The 22,304-nt window shown below is 37.9% G+C and overlaps 1 protein-coding gene across 11 annotated transcripts in view; it reads right to left on the reverse strand.

The window, feature by feature from the left end:
- Positions 1 to 22,304, reverse strand: part of LOC432089 (probable global transcription activator SNF2L2) — a 110,240-nt gene that overhangs the window by 34,496 nt on the left and 53,440 nt on the right. For all 11 annotated transcript variants that reach the window (XM_018241616.2, XM_041580134.1, XM_041580132.1 and 8 more), the window contains 12 exons: positions 20,939 to 21,086; positions 19,702 to 19,865; positions 19,031 to 19,097; positions 15,513 to 15,623; positions 14,021 to 14,263; positions 11,736 to 11,849; positions 11,046 to 11,153; positions 10,084 to 10,170; positions 9,398 to 9,444; positions 7,816 to 7,982; positions 6,015 to 6,178; positions 1,129 to 1,356 (listed from right to left, as the gene is read on the reverse strand). In XM_018241616.2, the coding sequence (XP_018097105.1) occupies positions 1,129 to 1,356; positions 6,015 to 6,178; positions 7,816 to 7,982; positions 9,398 to 9,444; positions 10,084 to 10,170; positions 11,046 to 11,153; positions 11,736 to 11,849; positions 14,021 to 14,263; positions 15,513 to 15,623; positions 19,031 to 19,097; positions 19,702 to 19,865; positions 20,939 to 21,086 (1,648 nt within the window). The remainder of the gene's footprint in view (positions 1 to 1,128; positions 1,357 to 6,014; positions 6,179 to 7,815; positions 7,983 to 9,397; positions 9,445 to 10,083; positions 10,171 to 11,045; positions 11,154 to 11,735; positions 11,850 to 14,020; positions 14,264 to 15,512; positions 15,624 to 19,030; positions 19,098 to 19,701; positions 19,866 to 20,938; positions 21,087 to 22,304) is intronic.

Raw genomic sequence — 22,304 nt, forward strand, 5'->3', positions numbered from 1 at the left:
TGACACCTAGTGGAAATGATGGGACAATCAGCTTGTGTGCTTTCTGTTCTGCCATTGAAGCACATGAAAACCAGCATGGTGTGGGAGCAATTGTGCTCTCTCTACTCTTTCTTTACAACTTTAAACAACAAAATCAGGTTACAGTTTTCAAAAGCATTGCACCCACATATCATATGTAGCTGGCTAAAAAAAATCGAATCAATAATTGTTTGCTGTGACTTCAAGTTCAGTTGTATATTTGCTAAATGCTTATAAATAAGCCTCCTATGTGCCTGAATTGCTCCTGTGCATTTCTTTTGCACCGTGCTTGGTGATGCTTTCCATTGATGTATATCAGAGGAGAGAATGGCATGTGAACCATGAAGCCTACAGAAGCAATTCAATAAAGAAAATGTGTAGGCAAGTTTTATTAGAAATGTATACCACTTTGCATCCAAAAACTCAAAATACCGGTATGCATATTATTAAAGAACAGTTAACCACTGATATTATTTTGAAGTGGATAAAATGTAGTTCATGCCTTCCCTATTTTAAGACTGCAGTTCCTCATGCCTGCCTGCTGAATTTCTCCATGTAGATTTCCCACCAGATTTTACAAGACTGCAAGATTATATTCTAGAAATTTTAGCCATGGAAGTAATAATGTACACATTCAAATAAACAGATAAATCCATGACATCTAGTTAGGATTATCCCTAAGGAATGAAAGAGGCAAGGGCGCACACAGAAAAGGCTTTGGGTGCACAGTATTCTGATATAAACAGAAGGCTTTTGATTAAAATGTAGAATGTAAAATGTCAATTTTCACTGATATTCTGAAGATAATGGCTACTTCTTAATGCGTTTGGTTAAAATAATTCACTGGTGTGCCACAAACAGAGGGCTTGCAGTATGCAGTAACATGGAGCCTTCAAACAGACCACCATGGGGTTGTACAACTGTATTAAGCTGACTAATACATTTTGCCACTTTTGCTTACTGTGTTTATACCCCCTGCAAACTACAACAAAGTTCAAAATATGCACAAAGATTTACAAAGTTATCTTTGCATCAGTAAGAATGAGAAACTATGCTTATAAATGACAATGCTATTTCTTACAAACATTGTATTTAATAAAACAACTGTACCTCATTCTGTTCTTCATGCTCCAGTATAGCTTGAAGAAATGCCCTGCGTTCATGGCCTGAAGATTTCTGGTCAAACATGCCGGCTTGGATAACCTTCTGATCCACATTCAGCTTGTATTTGGCAGCTGCCAGAATTTTCTCCTCCACACTATTTACAGTGCACAAGCGAAGCACACGAACTTCATTTTGTTGGCCAATTCTGTGAGCTCGGTCCTGTGCCTGCAAGTCCTGTCCAAATGTAAAAAAAAAACACAATGAAGACTTTGAAAAGCACTACAGAATGACTTCCTAGACAAACTAGAATCAGTGCATTACCTGCTACGATATATCAAAAGTTAAGAGTGTGAATCATTTGCAAAAAAACAATGAAAGGTTGTAGTCTCAAAAGAAGTACACTTTATACCAATTCCATAGATATATTAACAGACACTTTTAAAATGTGACCATGTCGGCTTTGAAACCTAGATGGAATAGTGCATTATTGTGTCACTTGGCAACTGGAACCATATAATGCATTTACCCTGCAGCAACATTTTGGCAGGCAATACTCACTGTACTGAGAACCCACAGACAGCATATTGACAGGCAAAATAACACAATACAATGAGACAGAGGATGTACTTTACATGTATTAAACCCCTTAAACAATGGTCATGATACAACTAAAAATACAATTTTACATAGTAAAATAATTACAAATACAGGCTAATAGCTAAAGTTGTCCCTAATAACTTAAGTCTGTTTAAATTGTATTTATATTTACTGTAGTAAATGCTAACTGTGTACTAAAGTGAGGACTAATTCATTTAATTAAAAATAAAAGGCAAAAAGTTTGTTGTGCGCAAGACCTCTTCAATTAAACAGTTAAAAGTGCCAAAACAAAGTGAAAAGAAGTTGAAGAGATTTATTCACCTTTTAAGAGATAAAAACTGGTACAGGCATGGAATCCTTTATTCATAACCCTGGTTTCCACAAAGCTCAGAATTACAGGAAGACCATATCAGATAGACTCCATTTTAAGCAAATAATGCAATTTTTTTTAATGATTTCTTTTTTTCTCTGTAATAAAAAAAATCTGTGCCTTGCACTTGATGGTAACTAAGCTGTATGTATGGTATAACTAAGCTGTATGGCAAACAATCCTACCTATTTAAAACCATAAACCTATTTACTGTTGAAATGGAGAAATAGTTTAAATGTTTTTTTATCAAAGTATGGTGAGACAAATATCAGAAAGATCCATTCACCGGAAAACCCTGTACCTGTACTTTAAATCAATGACCACTGTATCCAAGGGACGTCTAACAGAGTTTGTTACTATTTAACACAAATCAACAAGAAATGTGCTAGATGTTACATAATCATTTTTCTTGCACATTTCCTCCAATCTGTTTCACCAAAGCAACTTGGAAGACATTTTAGCGTGGCATCATTTACAGTAGCTATTGGTGGTGGCTTTATTTTTATTTTTTATTTTATTATTTTTTGACAAAACAAAGCTGTTTTGTCCGATGTCCAAGATTTAATTTCAAATTAAGCACCAATTACTTTTCATATTGCCACAAAAGCATTGAGAGGAATGGGGGTATGTTTTCAGTCTGACTCCATCTGCTGTTTTTGCTGTGATACATTGGAGACTTGGCATTCACATACTGCAGAGAACAATCCAAATTATCCGCATTGCTACTTAGTTCCAATACATACATAAATAGCATACAAATCTAAAAAAAAAAAAAAAAAAGTGACTGAAACGGTTGTTTATCTAAATCTTATGTATTTATAAGCCAGAACCTGTTATGAGACCCTTTTTTTTGTTGTAATGGACATATATATCAGCTACAGGAGGACATTTATCAGACTTGTTTAGCAGGACTGATTTGTTTAAAGTAAAGTGAAAGCTAAACTAAAGCAAACTGCCAACCCAGAGTAACCTCACTGGGAATAATATTGTGAAAAATAATATGTGGGGAAATTTTGCAGTTGCTTATTCAGAATTTTACAGACACTGGGCAGAGGGAGAGAAGAAAGACTGAGCTGGCACGCACATGAATATGAGAGAAGAAGGTGTGAAATGGCATTTTTTATAATGGGAAGCCAAGAAGAAGCAAGCTGGCATGTCCAACAGCTAAGGAGTTGACAGGTACTGTGTTTTTTGGACTGGGGTGGAAGAAATGCCTATGATTAAGGGAGTGATTCCCGAAACACGTAGGGCGTTGGATCTTTGCATCAGCTTGGAATAAAAGTATATTCCATGTACCGGAGTGCCGTCCTTTTTTCTTGGTGTCTAATGGGGTGGAAGAAACAACTGAATGGAGAAAGAGCAGACAGGTAAGAGTAGGATAATAGAAAGAAGTGAGTTTGCAAATGGAAGCAGTGGGCTGTCATGTAATGAGACAGAGAGAAAGGAGCAAGCTGCTTCTGAAGAAGGAAGCATATGTTTACTTGCTTCTTTAAGATACTGCTAAGTAAAGAGGCCTGTTTTCACAACCTTGGCTTTGACAAATTGTACTAGTTTCTATTGTGTACGCGTAGCAGTGTTTAACCTTTTAAATGCCGTAGATCGTAGAATCTACATTCTGTGGAAAAGTCTCTTTAAATGCCACAGAACGTAGATTCTATATACTACAGCATTAAAAGGTTTGGGAACGGAGGAGCGCCTTTTAAAGATGCTCACTCCGTTCCTTCTCGATCCCCAGCCCCTAGGCAGGTGGGGAACGAGTGGCCCTGAGGTGTGATCGCCCAGGGGCCCCAAAGGCAGCAGCAGGCACGTGCAATCGACGTGCCCTGCTGCTGTCTGCACTTACCAGATCAATCAAGAAGACGGTGACATGATGCCTGCAGCCCTCCTGGACAATCTGGACCCTGTCACCCAGGTTAGTGCCCATGCACACACACTTGTTTTAGCAATACACGCTTACATTCACACTTACACAAGTTCGAAATCCTGCGAGATTTCAAAATAACAACTTGAGGAGATTGGAGCTTTCCCTGTAGCTGACGTAAATGAAGTAACACGCAAAATCTTGCAAGATTACTGACGTCATATGCGGAAGTGTTAAATAGCCGGCGTCCATGCAATGAAGACATGCTGCCTTGACAAAGCTGATGAGCGAAAGGCGCGTTGGTGGACTAATCATTACTAGAGCTACAGAATTTTAAAGATTTCTTTTAAACTTATATTGTAGCAATCCACTTTGTTACTTTTAAAAAACTTTTTAGCATTAAGAGGTTTCCCTATCTACTGGGGTGCCCTTAGGGCATTATACTAATTATCCTGGATTCTGAACAGCACTGAATTCAACATCTCATACTTCTCTTTTCTGAGAATACTTAAGGTACTCGGGTTTGTGGTCTTGTAGGAATTTTAGATCTTTTAAAGTAATAGTACAAGGTAATCGTGACCACAGCCCGGGATACTTTGACATCTTTGCCTATGTGGTGTCCCTCAGTTAGAAAAAATTTAGATTCCGTTGGGACAACTCCACCTTATTTTCTTTTCCTTTTCTAACTTATTTCATTGAATTCAAGCAAGAATCTTTATTAATTGACGGTATAATTTCATCTCGTAGCATTAATTCATCGATTCCTATCATTCACCAATTATAATTAATTAATCACAAGCTAATGGCACTTATATATATATATATATATATATATAAAACTATCGAAAAAACCGCACAGCCAGGACTTCCATAAAGTGTGAAAAAAACAAATAATTTTTAATTTCAACGTTTCGGCTCACAACTTAAGCCGTCTTCAGGAGGTGAAAAGATTACACACAACACACATATTTAAACACTAAAATGGAGCCAACCATGAGGTGATGACGTCATCACCCCCCGTGTTTCCATTGGTGAACGTGCATACAACGTGTACAGCCCTATCATGGCTGTGATGTTAGAAAGCAAAGTATAAAATACATCGTAAAGTCCCATCTGGGGCTTTATATAAAGCATGATCGTAGTGTATATACAGAGTGACACTAATGAACTATCGTGCTCCTATACAGTGTATCCGTGCAGATAAAAACACTTGTCATAGCACATACCCTATGTGCCATTGTTCTCATACCCCAAGGAAATTGATCACCGCGCTAGTACTTGTCTTATCGCCGTATCTGTAGTGCACATATATATATGAGACATTGTTGGATAGATCAATTCCCTCTGTTTATAAGCATGTTGTATTTTCTTTTTTTAAATAAGAAACGATTACAAGTTTAAAGAGTTACTGGAATGAACTAAGTTTATATTGGTTAATAGAGTCATCAATATCAGTAAATGAATTGTTTATTGGGGTTAAAATCAATATATTATTTATAAGCACTGAAGCACTTTCTTTAAAAAGTTTCATGAATGAACAACATAAGTGATTAGATATTTATTGGTTATTAAATTACATTGATTAGGAACAATTAATGAACTTTGGAGAATTGATTTTAAGGTGATTAATGTGGTTGATAATTAGAGTTTCTATAATCAATCTTACCTAAGTGGAAAATATACGGGGTACTTTTTTCCTCTTTTTCTATAGAATCAAACTACATACTGACATCGTCAGACCCCTGTATAATTCCTATTAGTTAAATTATATTAAAGTTTTTTCCTCCTTTTTCTAATTTCATATTTCTATACAAGCCACACACATTTCCATTTTGTTTGTGAATCATAATCAAGACCAGTCTTCCTATTTCAACAGGATACGTTTGCATTTTAAATCCCTAGTTTTTCACTGACCCAGCACTGGTGTCTGCAAAGGCACATTCAGCTATACCATGCAGAAGTACAAATCTGCTCAACCCAAACTAGTTTAGGATTTTTTTTTTATTATTTAAAATTAAACCAGCTATTCCTACCTCTAAACTTTTACGAAAAAAATCTACAAACCTGGTGAGGATTCCAGTCACTGTCATAAATAACGACTGTGTCTGCGGCTTGAAGGTTCAGTCCGAGACCTCCAGCTCTGGTACTCAACAAGAAGATGAAGTACGGAGAACCTTTTTCATTAAACTTTTTCAGCAATGCAGCACGGTCATCTGACTTGGTTGTACCTTAAATAAAAATATTGCAGTTAAAGGCTGTCTCAGCTGTCAGTAACAGATTATACAGACTATAACATAACACATCAGTGCTCATTCACAAACTGGAAGGCAAAAAAACAAAAAATACCAGGTAAGATCTGCACCCTGCCTTAAAGCATAAAGAAATAGCTCTTTGAGTGAGAACAAATAAGCTCGTGCCTTTTTAGTGTTTTTGCACTTCTACATGAAGTCCTAGTAAAATGCCTCTGATGTTTTGTTTGAAGTAAAATAAAATAGGATGCTGCTAGCTATGCACAGTGGTAAAATATTCAAATATCTTCTGACTACACATACATTGCCAGTGTGGAGTTTACTCTTTGCTATCACTGTACCATTTGTTTACTTTCTTGCAATACACAGAGTGCATGGTCTTAAAGGAGAACCAAACCCTTGTTAATAAAAAAAAAAACCCTACCCCCTACCCTACACAGACCCCCCTCCCTGGTCCCTCCAGCCTAGGTGGTAACTTTGTTAAACGCCCCTAACTCTTCACTTACCCCTCAGTGCAGATTCAGGGCATTGGAGTTCACGGGCGCCATCTTCTTCTTCAGTAATCTTCAAGAATAAAGCGGAGTAATGGCGCATGTGCAGTTGGAGCAATCTTCAATTTTGCAACAACTGCGCATACGCCGAAAGTGACAGAAATTGCAGAAGTGCCGGAAGAAGACCCGAAAATTACCAAAGAGAAGAAGATAGCACCTGCAAACTCTGATGCCCTGAACCTGCACCGAGGGGTAAGTAAAGAGTTAGGTACCACCTAGGCTGGGGGGGGAGCAGGGAGAGGGGTAGGAGTTTTTATTAGCAAGGGTTTGGTTTTCCGTTAAGTTCACAAGTACAGTTTCCAGTAGAACAATCAGATATTTATCATTATCTAACTAGTAACAGACTGATTGTCTGATTGGTTGCATGATACAGAGACTAGTAATTGGGCAAACTGTGGATATGCCTAATCATATCAAATTTATTAGATATATGCTTACAAGTTGTTTGGGTCTTTGGTATTACACATACATGAGCTCACATGATTTACTATGCCACCTAGCAATACCCTGAAATGAGGAGAGTTTAAAAGTATTACACCCCTTTACTTTTATTACTTCTTTCACAATGCCCCTCAAAGCACAATCATAATGCTATTCTATTATTTGTTTCTTTTACTGCTAGTCCTTGTATCATTGCTGCTAGTCCTTGTATCATTTAGCCTGGCAAGTTAACATTTTTGCACATGTAAGAGGAGATTTAACAGCTCCCTTAATTTTTGATGCACACAAGCCTTTGGCACATGGGACAGTTCATAATATTTTTCACTTCTTAAAAACACATCAAACACCTGAAATCTACCTGTTACTTTCCATCTTCCACCTAATTGAAAATATATGATCAAGAAAAATGATAACAGGAAAGAACAAGGAAATGAGCATGTCACACACCAGGAACCAGGCTTGTACTAAATCAACCTCTGAGGTGAGGTGATGGCCAAATCAAATGAAAGACGACTCTCCAGAAGTATTGAGGTTCTGTAAAATGCCACTTAAAATGAAACACGTTAGTAACCATTCAAACCAGTACCAGTCCCACTTTGACGAGTCTAAACAACAGTTACCTACCATCTAATCGAAGGTAAAGAAAGTTTCGGAAAGCAAAATAGTCTTCCATTATAGTCATGAGTGAAGTCATCTGACAGAAAAGCAGGACTCTGTGGTTTGTGGCTCGCAGCTTTGGTAGGATTCGATCAAGTAATTCAAACTTTCCGGAGGTTCTGTAAAGATCAGGCCTAAATGCCAACAAAATCAGAGTTATTACCATCTTCATTTTCCAGTTTCATTGCTTGTCATGTAAACATTATCATGCATTTTCCCACGGTTTAGCCAGATTGCCAAATGGTTAATAGGTTTAATTAACTTGCGGCAATCTCAAGATTATCTCAATGTTATTTTATGGAAAGTCTTTTTTTGAGATTTGACTGCCACTGTAGCAAGGATTTAACAAAGGGCAATAATTCTCCTGGTGAGCCATAAGAGTAGGGCCACATGATTTGGATCTTGGGGCGCAGGCAGATGTGGCAGATTTTGGTTTGTTCTTTCCGGGTGCAGGCACACCGATCAGAAGAGGAGCCTGTGTTTGTCTGCAGGCAGAGATCACACATCATATGGCCCTAGCCTAAAGGTGGCCATAGACGTGAAGATTTTAGTGTGATCCGACATATCGTCAAAGTATCGTGAGCTTAGTCTGCACTTAACGATCCTGCATCTAACGCTTTTTCGTCTGACAAAGGTCAGAAAATTGGATAGGTTAGAAAATTGTCTTTGTTCACAGTGAAATTTACCCCTTGTCCAATTGTCTACAGGGCCAAGCAGGCAGCCACCCACAGTTTTCCTAGCTTCAACTAGACGATATCGCTTGAAATGGTCTTTTTTGTTGATGGACAAATCACACATGTAAACAATAGTTTTAGGATATTGATAAAGAGCCCTTTTCTGAATAAACAATTATTAAACAGCCACGGTAGATATGAATACTTCAAGGTATAACAATCATATATATATAGTTGCTTTAATCTACTTCTTGTATGTCATTAAACCATTGGACTTCAAGGCTGTGATATAAAAGATGAAAGTTAAACTCAAAACACTGACTCTTTCCAAAATTAAAGTTAATCAACTTTCCCAAGAAAATTGGGTAAATTTTGATAATAGTGTTTCTTTCAATAGTTAGTAGAAGCAGCTAAAATCTGGGGTATCTATTTTTTAGTTAGTACATGTACAATATAGCAAACAGGTAGAAGAGGCTGGGCAATTACTAAGTCAGTATCACTTGAAATGAAGCTGGATCATAAATCATTAAGGAGAAAAATCCTCCTTTTTGACATACAGTAAGCTCATTCAACTAGAATTTATGTGTAATTCTGGAATATTAGATAGTGTTGATGCACCTTTCCTATATAAGCCTAACTGAATAGGCTAATGCTAAAAAAAGGGGTATATTTTCCCATTAAGATGACCTATCGGGACTGAAAGTAAATAAAGGTAAAAAAATATAATGTGAACTAGTTAACACAAATGTAAAATTATTATACGGTTACTTAAGTCTTATTTATAAAGTCTGACATAGGAACTACATAATGTAAATTAAATCATGAATAAATGTGTTTTTACAGCACAGTCTTGCATTAAGAAAAATGTGATATACCCATTGATGATGCCATTGGCATATCCCAGATGTTCAGCAAAAGATTCCTGAAACAAATTGAAAAAAAAAGATCAATATAAATAGCTTTCTGGATAGTCTTTCTAGGAAATCTATGGTCATCATCTTATATTATATAGCAAGAACTACAATGGCAGCTATAGCCATGTGTGAGAAAATTTTTAAGTAAACAGCAAACAGCAGTTTCTTTGTGAAGGTGAATTAACAAAATGGTGTCATTTCTTAGTCTAGGTCACACAAATTAGTTTATTAGTTTTCGCAGGCAGTCACGCGCCGCATCTGCCTACACCCGAGTGGAGACAATATTTCCGGATGTATGAACATCAATTAGGACAGCAGCAGCAGCAGCAGAGTGAATTCTAGTCCTGCATTTCTCCAAAGGCGAGATCAGCCTAGGCTGACCCTAGCTTTAAGCATTTAAAGTAGAGCTACTGAACTGGACATTTGTAGACTGAATGCGGTAGTGGTCCAAGGTTTTGGATCAACTACGCTGTGTATGACGATTGTGATATAAACCAGAACAGAAAACATCAAGTACGCCAGGTAACTGTCCAACAAAGCTTTAAAATATTGCACAGAATTTGTTACTGCATACATATTCTCTGTTTTAGTAGTCGGTGCTTATAACAAAACGTACAGTCTGTCAGAAATGCAAATCAAAAACTTACCTCAATATGCTGGAAAATGAAGGGGTGGTTGCATATTTTTCTTAACTGCATAATGGTGTTCATGAGAGTTTTTGCTCCTCCTTTACCCTATGGAATGATAACATTTATAATTAGCTCTTTCCTTGGGAAAGAACAAAACTTAGAGCTCACTTATGAACACACTTGCAGAATGCAAATTAAAATTCTGATTGCAAGTTGCCATGCTTGTTACCCAGAATGCAATGTCACCCCCACCCCCACAATTCTAGCTGTATTTCAGCCAAAAGAGGAGTTTGTTCCAAAACACTGCCAACTGCATGTGATCGTGAACTCATTTGCCCCTAATCATTTCATCATTTCCTCTTCTAATTGACATGAAAATTATGTTTTCGTAATTCTTTAGGTGCAGCCCACAGTTGGAACCCTGGTATTCACACCAGCTTGAAACTGACAATAGATCTAGCTATCCTGATCCAATAGGCACACATAAGTGCAATTCAAAACAGAAGGGGGAAAGTGCAAGAAATGCCTTTAATGAATTGCATCAACATGTGCAAAGACTGCATTGATTTATATGGAACTACAACCTGTGATTATTTCACCAACTAATTGAAAAGTCAGCCAGTGCATAATATCATTACTATTAGACAACTAAATATTGATTTCAAGTACTTATAATTTATAGTTTTTATGCAATAGCTTTATTCTAAATTTATGCCTCCTTTAGGGCAATTACAGACGTACTGTTTTTTTTTTTTGCACACATTTTTTTTGATGTGATGTCTCACATTGCAGGTAGCGAGGATCACTGCAGTTACAGTGCAATGTCTTCTTATGCATTGGAAAGAATTGTCATGCATTTTTCTACTGCAACAAATGCCCATTCTCGTCATTGCCCTTGGATGTGAAGCTTTTTTAAGCTGCCATCTAATCACATCTAACACAACAGTAACAGCTCAGTTACTATTGCAATTTATATACACCTTCTTATCTTTTTCTGAGCCGTCTGTAAGAAGGATCCCCTTGGCTTGCATATGGCGATACAGAATCTTCTGAAGAGCCGACATATCACATTTAATCACATACTCAACCTAAAAGAAATGAAATAGAAATGAAAAACATCTCTCATACATATATCTATACATATGATCCTTGGTGCATCATAAACAACAAATTTACATCTTTCAGTATCTTTGCCCTTTAATTATTTTATATAAATTTAGAGATACACAGAAATGTAATTTGACTTTAAAAGTTTGTATTTTGAACTCCCAGCTCTTATACCACAACCTCTTAGGTGGCCACACATTGCCCAATATAAGCTGACGATTTATAAAGTTGGCATCTTATTGGTTGTATAGAGCTTGTCCTACAACTTGTCAAGAGATGTCTGGACAAAAATATTTTAGATATCTATTGTGCAGGCTAGAAAATGCCATCAGGTGAATCAGTTATTATATGACTGTTAGCCAGAATGCCAATCTTCTAGACTAGCCTAATTTGGTTCAGCTTGTGTGGCCAAACTGAGCTGATATGGGGATCTTTACATGTATGACCAGTTTTAATATCATCTACCCCCTATTTGGCAAAAAAAAAAAAAATACCAAGCTAGGATTCTGTAAACCCTTGGCAATGGGCTTGGATCCTCTTAAGGATAAATTTAACACACAAACCTTTTCAGGTAACTGAGATTCCACCTCTTTCTTCAGTCTCCGCAGCAAGAAAGGACGCAAAACTTTGTGTAGACGTCGGATAATTAGTATGGTTTCCTCTTCATTTAAATCCACCTACAGAAATGCACAGAAACTTATCTGCAGTTCTCCATAAATAAAAAAAATTTAAATCAATAGGTAATTGATTAAGGCTGCACGGAAGTCAGAATTCGTTCGGGATTCAGCTACATTTTTCAGTAGGATTCATCTGAATCCTTGTGACTGGCTGAGCTGAATTTGCATATGTAAATTAGGGGGTTGGGAAATCATGATATTTTTCATCACAAAAAGAAGAATTTTTTCCACTTTTTCCTTTCCTGTCCCTAATTTGCATATGCAAATTAGGATTCGGAAACTTTCAACAAGGATTCGGCCTAATCCCAAATAGTGGATTCTGTGCATCTCTATAGATATCAACAAGATATTTTTTCTAGACTTTGTGTTCAAGAGTCCTTATTACATGAATACAAAAGTTTTACAGATCGCTTGTTAATCTAACAATCGCATGGATTGTTCATGACATATAACTGCCCTGAGTAAACTCCTTAAATATTTCCAATATCAACATTTTTGTGTCCATTAGAACATCCATAATTTATTTTAAAAAAATACCACACCTTCAGTATCCATTGCTGGTTAAGTCAAATAGGTTATCTACTTTATTTCTATATGAGGTAATTTCAAAGTAATAGATTGCAGACTGATATACAGCAGGGAAGATAAGTATTGAACATGTCAACATTTTTCTCAGTAAATATATTTCTAATGGAGCTATTATTATGACATGTTTTCAGATTTCATTTTTCAATAACAAAAGAATCTACAATAACAATGAAGAAAAGGAAGAGAGGGAAGAAAGAAAAGAGATAGGAAAGAAAGAAGACAATGAGGCATGGCTACTAATTAAATCATGGCAAATTAGAACTCAAGTACAGACAAATATTTTGTAGATCCAGCCAGATCCCCCATATGGCTTCAAATTTCTCTGGGCAACCTGTTGCCAAGTAAGTGAGTTTCTGACGCTGGAGGGAACCGTTCACCAATATCTGCCAAAATTGTAGAGAAGGGGGGGTGTCAAGGGATTTCCAACAAGTTCAATTGCCTAGCAACTGCAGGTAGCACATTCTGGAATAGAACCAGAGCTGTAGGTCCCCTGTTAAACCCAACAGACAGAGCTCTGGGGAGCGGATATTTGGGAGAGCAAGCTTCTCATTCATGTGCCAGAGAACAGTACTCCAAAATCTATGTATAACTGGACACATCCAAAATACATGAAACAGAGAACCTACCTATTTTCTCCATTTAGGACACTGATCAGACACATTGGCATAGATTATTGCTAAATGATAGGGGATTAAATACGTCCTGTTTAAGAACTTTATTTAGACTACATTTCCCTCTTAGAGATATATTGCTCTGGGACCAACTTGAGAGTGTCCTTCCACATTTCCTCATCTGGATATCCCTTTGCCATTTCATCCTTGTTTTCTCTAAGGGCGGCGGGCCTCATATAAACATTGACATGAAATTTACACCAGATGTCGGTAACAAACCAAGTAATCCACACATACAAAGAACTCAAAACAAACAAGTCCATAGGAAATATATTTACAGAGAAAAATGTTGACATGTTCAATACTTATCTTTCCTGCTGTATTTCAGCTTTTATTTACAATATCATATTTCCTATGGGTCAAATACTTATATTCACCAAGTTGAGTGCAAAGAGACATGGACTGAGTACGAGACGAGATGCCATTTTCTATCTTTCTATCCTGAATCCTAACCGGCTGGGAGGATTCAGCAGCTGGCACTGCCAGCCCCGTGTGCTGGGGAGCAAGTGGCATGCACACCCCATTGATCCGGCTCTCCTAGTACCTGCTGCTGCTGCTGCTTGGAATAGAGGAACTGCTGCAGACTATGTCACTAGAATAGCCAGGGAAAAGAAATCAAGCACTGCAGGATGGATGGTCGCCCTGTCGCCTTTTTTGAAGAGGAGTTTCAGTAAGTTATTTCTTAATAAAGGCTTTGCAATTTAAAAGTTTAATTTGTCTTGGTGTTTATTTTTCGTTGTATAATAACACATTTTTTTAAAAAGATTTTTTGATGTTACTGGTCCTTTAACTGAAGCTGTATCTCAATGCTACAAGAAACTCTATGGGCAGAGTGCAATCTTTAAAATTTCACTGTAACTATTTTTTTAATATGTTTTTAAAGGAAAATGTGCGAGGGAAGTAATACATTACCCTTTCTCCTGTCATTGCAAATGGAGCATTAAACCACTGCTCAAAAGTGCTGCAGCTCTTAAAGATAGTAGGGAGTAGAAAGTTAAGAAGAGCCCAGAGCTCTGGAAGCTTGTTTTGAAGTGGAGTGCCAGTCAGTAGAATGCGTCTTGGGGCAACATAGTGCGTGTTCAACACCTGTGTTAACTTGCAGTGATGGTTCTTCATTCTATGCCCCTCATCAACGATCATATATTTCCATCTGATCTGTTGACAGGTAAATAAAAACAGTGTATACATAGTTATCACACACAAGTATCAGAGACTATATTAGACTGTTTGACTGTTGAAACTGAGAAAATTTATTGCTTGTAAAATATATGTTAATTTTGAATTTGAAATCAGTAACATTTCAGAAATTTAGGACGAAGCAACAAAAGACTGGAAAATTTGTGCGATGCTAAAAAAAACCTAGTGGAATATCTAACCAATTGGCAACAGGTATGTAATTTAGTATAAAAAGAGTGAATCCCAGAAAGGCTGGGTCTCTCAGAAGTAAAGACGAGTACACCATTGTGTGAATCACTGCAAAGGCAAATATTGCCATATAGTATTGCAGAGAATTTGGAATTTTATCATCTACAGTATTTAATAGCATTTTAAGTTTCAGGGAACCCAGTGAATTTGTTGTACACAAGGAACATGGGTGAAACCCAGTAATGGATGGCCTTGATCACTGGCCCTCAGACGGCACCGCATTAAAAACATTTCTGTAATGGAAATCACCATGGGCTCAGGAAGTCTTCCAAAAAACATACAAGATAAAACTGTACCATACAAAGAACAAATCATATATGTACATGATCCGGAAACACCACCACCTTCCCTGGGCCCAATTTAAGATGGACTCAGGCAAAGTGAAAAACTATTTTGTGGTCTGATGAACCTAGGGTTGCCACCTTTCCTGAAAAAGATTACCCGCCGGTGGGGGCCGGGCACCAAAAGGGGGCGGCCCACGGTGCAAAAGGGGACGGAGCCAAACAGCGTGACGCAAAAGGGACGGAGCAACATCGCGTCAATGTTCAGAACACTGGAAAAAGGGTAAGTTCTGTGCGAATTGGGGGCAGGCCGACAGCTTTTATTAAATTGTATTACAAATTACCGGCAACTGCATTGCTGGTAAATTTGTAATACCAGCCCGGCCTTGGAAGGTGTTTTACCAACTAGGCCGGTAAAATACCGGCCGGGTGGCAACCATAGATGAACCAGAATTTTAAATTCTTTTTGGAAATCATGGATGGCCAGGTCATGATCAAGTTGGCTAGAACTACATTTTCTTTCTTAGAATTACATATTCTTTAAGGATGGAATAGTATAACAGTTTTGGGTGAAATATCTCAAATATGAAAGCAGCCAGTGGTATAAACTTGAGAAAACATATGAGAAAACCAAGCTAAAATCTAAAAAAAATCTTTTACTATCAAATACCAATGAACATGGCACAAAGAGCACTCACCTTTGCCAGTATGTGCTTGTCTTTTATAATATACTCATAGGTGGTTAGCAGAACATTAAACTTTCCAGTTCTTAGTTGAGGAACTAGAGAACGCCTCATTGCTGGTGTTCCCTAAAACAGAAAAGAATATTGGAAGTTTGAAAACAGGGGCTATTGGAAGCCACAGTAAAGTGTAATTTCATAGAACATTATAGCAGACTACATAATCCAGTTTTCCAGTGCACCGGGGCCCGCTCCACCTTGGAGCCCGCCAGAGCCACTGACTTTTGTTTTAGGATTTTATGCCTTTTCTTTTTTGAGCTGGCTGGTCTGGCTCTTTTATTTGTGCTGGCTGGGCAGGTTCCCTCCACTTTTTTTTTTTTGTGCTGGCTGGGCACCTCCCCCCGCTGTTTCTGTGGAGCCGCTCTGCTGGAAAGTATGAGGGATTCAGACGTGGGAAGGTTTGCTACTGTATATACAAACCTGATGAATGTAAGGGGTTTTTGCAACCTTCGGGTAGCGATTTCAGTTTGAGTCGACAGTTTGAGAGGGATGGAACTAGATAAACAGCCCCCCGCTGCCAGTATGAGTGCGGTGGTACAGAGGTCACCAGATCACGTGAGTGACGTTTATAGGAAATGCAGCATGACGGACAGCATTGATTGAAGTGTAAATTGTATTGGCCTCTTAAGATACATTAATTAGATGTTTTCCTGACTTTTCAAGGGATCTGGTGTTGGAAAGCTGTCATTTTAGATTTTATGGCGCAGATAAGCCACAAAAAGTGCCACTTACATTCAATTTTTTATAGAAGGTAGTGAATACAACTCCGGTCAGAATCATGAGGTTCTGTAGAGTCAACTGGTTACAACCCGAACCCCACCGACCCTGCCATTGTATCAGAAAGCTTGTTTTGCAGTGGTCCATAGCCCTGATCAAACTCCAGTCTGTCTCCTCCTTATGGCTGCCCTGTCTGCTGGACCCTCAGTGCAGAAGGATTTCATTGAGAGTAATAACATAGTAATTTAGGATGAAAAAAGACACACGTCCATCAAGCTCAACCTTAAAGGAGAAGGACAGTGGGATAATAGCCTCTGGGAAGGGAGTATGACTGTGGGATAGCAGGTATAGTAGGGAGAGATGGTGCCTATAGTAACAGTGGGATAATAGTCTCTGGGAAGGGAGTGTGACTGTGGGATAGCAGGTATAGTAGGGAGAGATGGTGCCTATAGTAACAGTGGATAATAGTCTCTGGGAAGGGACTGTGACTGTTGGATAGCAGGTATAGTAGGGAGAGATGGTGCCTATAGTAACAGTGGGATAATAGTCTCTGGGAAGGGAGTGTGACTGTGGGATAGCAGGTATAGTAGGGAGAGATGGTGTCTATAGTAACAGTGGGATAATAGTCTCTGGGACGGGACTATGGCTATGGGATAGGGAGAGATGGTGCCTATAGTAACAGTGGGATAATTGTCTCTGGGAAGGGAGCGTGACTGTGGGATAGCAGGTATAGTAGGGAGAGATGGTGCCTATACTTGCTCTCCCAACTCAGTAATGCTGTATTCCAGCCCAATGCGTGGGGGGCCCAGTTTGAAATTTCCGTACCAGGGCCCTTAGGAGTCTAGTTACGCCACTGACTAACCATCTTCAAAAGCACATACTGTATAACCAGCATCTGAGTTAACAATGTCAGTACATTTACATCCTCCAAAGTGTGTACATGCTACCTACTGTAGCCCTTAGCATTATTCACCCCTATTTGACCAACAGGGTTGAAATTCACCAAAGTAATGCGCTATAGCAAATGGTAAGGAAAGGTCTGCGCTCTATACCTCGTACTGAATGTCTAATTGCTACTAGATGCTGGATGCAGTCAGTCCCTGGACACATTTTTTTTTAAAAATAAGTAATAAGGTATGTACTAACACTTGTATCCAGGATCATATAAATTACCTCTCATATCTTACCAGATTTCCTACAATTCATATACAGATGAAGCCACTTGGATTTGTGAGTTAAATGCGTCATGACTCAGAGTTAATTGAAGAAACTGTGTTATCTAAAGTTATCTTAACTCATTTAATGCATTTAACCTTTTCATTAGCATACCAAAGCACCATTGTTCACAATGGTGAATGCTTTAATTAGATGGGATGTTGTGTCACAGTTTTCTGTGTTAAATGAGATAAATGGGATATCTGTGTTTAGTTATTCTGTGTCAAACAGACAAACCAAAGTGGCTGCATCTGTACTTTGAATTCTACATGGATGTCTACTAGCTCTAATCCTCTAGAGCTCTGCCTTCAAAAAATGCTGAAAGATGAAAAACCTTCTATTGGAATGTTAGATTAGGTTTGGTGTTCATTTCTATATTAGTATTTAGACTTTTACAAATTATGTTTTGCACACAGAAAGCTGAAATCAAGCCAGAAATTTGCAAGAACTGTACAAAACATGGATTGACGTTCTCATTTAAAGGAGAAGGAAAGCTACCAAGGCTGTTTATTGCCAACAGATTAGTGCAATCTAGAATGCCATATTATTCTTTTCTTAACAGCACTAGACACTGTCTCTGTTTGTTTAGGATAGCAGCTGCCATATTAGCTTGGTGTGTCATCACTTTATGCCTGCGTTTCTCCCTGCTTGCTCATAGCTCTGAGCTCAGACTACAGCAGGGAGGGGAGGAGGGACGGAGAGAGGAGCTTGCTCAAGCCCAAGCCCTGGAGGTTTAAGCTGAGAACAGGAAGTCTGATACAGAAGCACATTTGTGCACAATAGAAGGTAAGAAAGATGGTGCTTCTTTTGACAGAGGACTCTGAGCAGCATTACTTTGAGGGTTTACTGGTGTATTTATATAGACCTTTCTGATAAACCTTAATTTGTTTTAACATTTCCTTCTCCTTTAAGTAAAAATGGCCATTTTTTAATCTTGAGAGAGAATTCAGTAAATGAAAAACAAATGGGTGAGAGAAAAGAGTCCTTCACTGAGGGCTGCCAGAGAGATAAAGAAAAAAAAAACACTGAAAAGAATTCAACAGAATTGGAAGTTCAGCAGTCAGGGACTTCTACCTCCAAAATATAACCCACATCTTTCTTTTAGATGCTAAACTCAAGGTCAACTTCTTGATGCAAATAACTAAGATGGGTGCTTGGTTACATAACAAGACATTAATTTGAAAGATAAACAGCACAATTAGAATAAGCAACTTCTGTGTCTGGTTTGTTAGGAACAGGTGCGCTCCTTCAATCAGTCAGCCATGCCCACAAAATCACTCACATGGAGAACTGTTATTGCTCTCATTCTAGATTTTGGATATGATAATTAACCATTTTGTGAAGCATTTTTCCATCTGAAAGTAATTAATCCTTATTGCAGTGATGCCTTTAGGATGATTAGCTTGCACTAAGACGCATGTGGCAATTTTTGCAGTTTAACATAATTTTATGCAAAGATGTGAACATACACATACACACATACATATAAAACATTAGCAAATTAATAATTTTCTGATCATTTATAATAGAGTAACACTGCAAACCTTGTAAGCAATTTTCACTACTGAAGGAGCCCATTTATCAAATTCATACTGCCAGTTGGACAAAGTCCTAGAAGAAAGAAAATTGATTTCAATAAGTGATTTATATAAAGTCATTAAAATGTAACGGGCATTTTTTAAAATAGTTTTTTACATACTTTAGTTTTGTAGACAAATGCCAGCTTAATCTAAATACACTTCTATTTGTAAGACATCTGCTGATTTTATAATAGTACACAGTTTACTGCTGATAGGATCTCAGAACTATAGCATACAGAAAACACATGCCAGGGAAAAAGTTCTGGCATCATTATATTTTTCTTGCCAGGTCAAAGGTGAAATTAATAACTGTAGGTCATTCAGGAAGAATTGTTCCCCCTTTTCTACTTCACCTAATAAATACAGGAGAAGGCTAATTTCTAAACAGAAATAGACCTGGTAACGGAGTAACTGTAAATGAGTAACTAAGAATGACTGTCCTTTTATGATTGTTATCTGATCAGAACCATTAAAATATTGCTAGGAAAGGTTGGAAAATCTAGAGAGCTGAAATGCTCTCCCAACAAATCTGTACAGGACCTCTGCCATAATTCGAATGTCATGCCGCAAAGATGATGCCATTATATTCTATTGTTTTATTAAGTTTTCAGGAGGGAAATAAAAACAATACTTACGAAAGAGGAACTATAATAAGGTATGGCCCATTTAGCCTCTTGTGTTCCATCAGGTAGGTTATGAGTGCAATAGTCTGAATTGTCTTTCCAAGCCCCATTTCATCTGCCAGGATTCCATTTAAATTGTTGTTGAACAAAGAAACCATCCATTCCAAACCCTGTATCTGAAATATAAAATATAACAGTTTCTAGTTAAAAAAAAAAAAAACACCACTTGTGTAAGAACTTGATTATGTTTATTCATTTATTCTATATATAATACATTTCAGAGCAGAAAATAATTGTCTGAACGTTTTCACCTGTAAGCTATGCAGGTCAGGAATAACTTTCCTCTCAGGAAAATGTTTCTGCCAAAATATCAAACTGCTTGGAATCCTTTGTGATTGTCCAGTTCAATATTTGATAAATCAACTAAAGGGTACTAAAGTGCTTGAAATAGCAGGCCTCAAACTCTAACCTGATGTGTGCATGCCAGTGCTTGTAAATCTACTGCATTGTTAATTTATGGGGGATTACACTAAATGGGCAGTCGTTTAATTTTAGTTAGTTTAGTTTAATCCTACTAACAGAGGGCTTAATTAAAGTTTTTGTAACAGTTTCTGTAACCTCACTTATAAGTAAACATTTACAAACCACTCTAGATAAATTAATGTTCCTTAATACAATTTTTTGTTTTCTGCAAACAAATACGTTCATTATTATAGTCTATTTACAGAAATTTAAGCAAACAATTTTAGATTTTATTCCTTATCCAGTTAGCAAGGCCGTGAAACATATATGGTAGTGATGTGCGAGTCAAAAAAAAAATCGACCCACACCTGCCTTCTGTCCTCCATTTATAGACCCACCCACAATGTCACAAAAGGGGTGGGGCTGGTGCACACCAATAAACCCGGAACTCGGATGTAAGTTCGCGACCCGCAAACGGTGCATTGAGTTCGATTCCTGGATTCATGAATGAGATGCATTTATGCAAACATAAGGCAACCTCGCATCACATATGTTTCACCACCAGTATTTTGAATGTTAGCCAATGGGAAGGTAACATGGGACGTTTTGTCACCAGCAGAGCTTTATTGCGGGAGACAAAACGTCCTGTGTGTCATTGTCCTTAATCTCCCTGTTTAGAAAAAAAACCCAATAGATTTCAGCACAAGCCCTATTCACTGAATACATGCTGAAGAAGGAATGTACTACACATTTAAATCCAAAATGGATAACCTAAATTACCGTTTACCTGGTAATGTTTTAAACTGCCGTTGACTAGAAGAGTAGACTGCTTCTCAACCCTCTCTGTGACAGCGTGAGCCACACCATAGTAGGACTGAGATTGACGGTGATCCTCTTGCATACTGTACTCGTCGTCTACATCCTGCTTTGCTGTCCTAAAATTTGAAATAGTATGTTTTGCCAAACAGTAAAGGCCATCATAGTAACTAACTTCTTTTCATTTTCCTTAAAGAAAGCTCACTCACTCATTCATTCAAGTCGTGCACATACTACACATTTCAATGTCAAACAAATCATTGTCTCACCACTACTGCAGCCCCCTGATAAACAACACAAGTCTGTATAATGAGCCTGCACTAGTGGTCCTTTTTACTTCTTGTAATAGATGTGTTATTTATGTATTTATATATTCAGTGTATATAAATATTTATTGTACAGTGCTGTGGAATATTTTGTAGCTTTACATATGAGGCAAATGCAAAGTCATGAACTTTCTAGTATTCAAATGATAACTAACAGACTGCACCCTGCAGTACAATCACTTGAAAAGTAAAAAAAACAGAAGAACATTTTATATCTACTGCACAGGACCATTTTAAAGCCTTGGTGGGGGATTTGATTACATCATCAGCCCTGCTGATGTCAATAAATGATCACTGCTATTGGTTACTCCAAGGAACTTACCAGATTGTGGAGAGCATGAAAGAGCACTGTATCTTACAATGTCCTAAGTAATGATATAGGGAACAGTACTCTGGCTCTATCATCAACCCTGTGAGTGCCACATGTTTTAGGGCAACACTACTGAAAGCTCTCTTGATATTTCAGAGCTCTGAAGTGGAAGCCAAACTCAAACTTACCTTTAATTTGCCTAAAATATATATTTGCATCCTGAGATATACATGTAGTGCTGACTAACCTAACGTACCAATGGCTGTGTAAAACAGCTTTTTTGTACAGAAAACCTTAAAATAAGATCAGCTTTTGAAATCAGCATTGATGTAAGGCCCGTTTACCAATACCCAGCTAGATTTGATCCTAACATCAGTTGCCAGTACTGGCAGTGGTGCACTACACACCACTACAATACAGCCTCAGAAGGATAGACTGGGGGGCCTGGACCACAGGGTCTGCTGTATGATAATCACCTCACAACCTAATTAAAATTTGGCACCTGCCACAACAATGCCAGCAGCAGACAGTTCAGTGGCAGACAAGTAGAGAGGAGCATGTGGGATAGGAGGGCAACGTGTATTCACTGTGACTCTACAATGAGTCCCCTGAAGATTTTATTTGCTGAGGGAACCCGGCCAGTCATAGTGCTGCTGTTAAAAAAACAACAACTTTTTGTTTTGTAACACAGATGCTGCATA

The sequence above is a fragment of the Xenopus laevis genome, chromosome 1S (genome assembly GCF_017654675.1).
Source record: "Xenopus laevis strain J_2021 chromosome 1S, Xenopus_laevis_v10.1, whole genome shotgun sequence".
Taxonomy (NCBI): Eukaryota; Metazoa; Chordata; class Amphibia; order Anura; family Pipidae; genus Xenopus; species Xenopus laevis.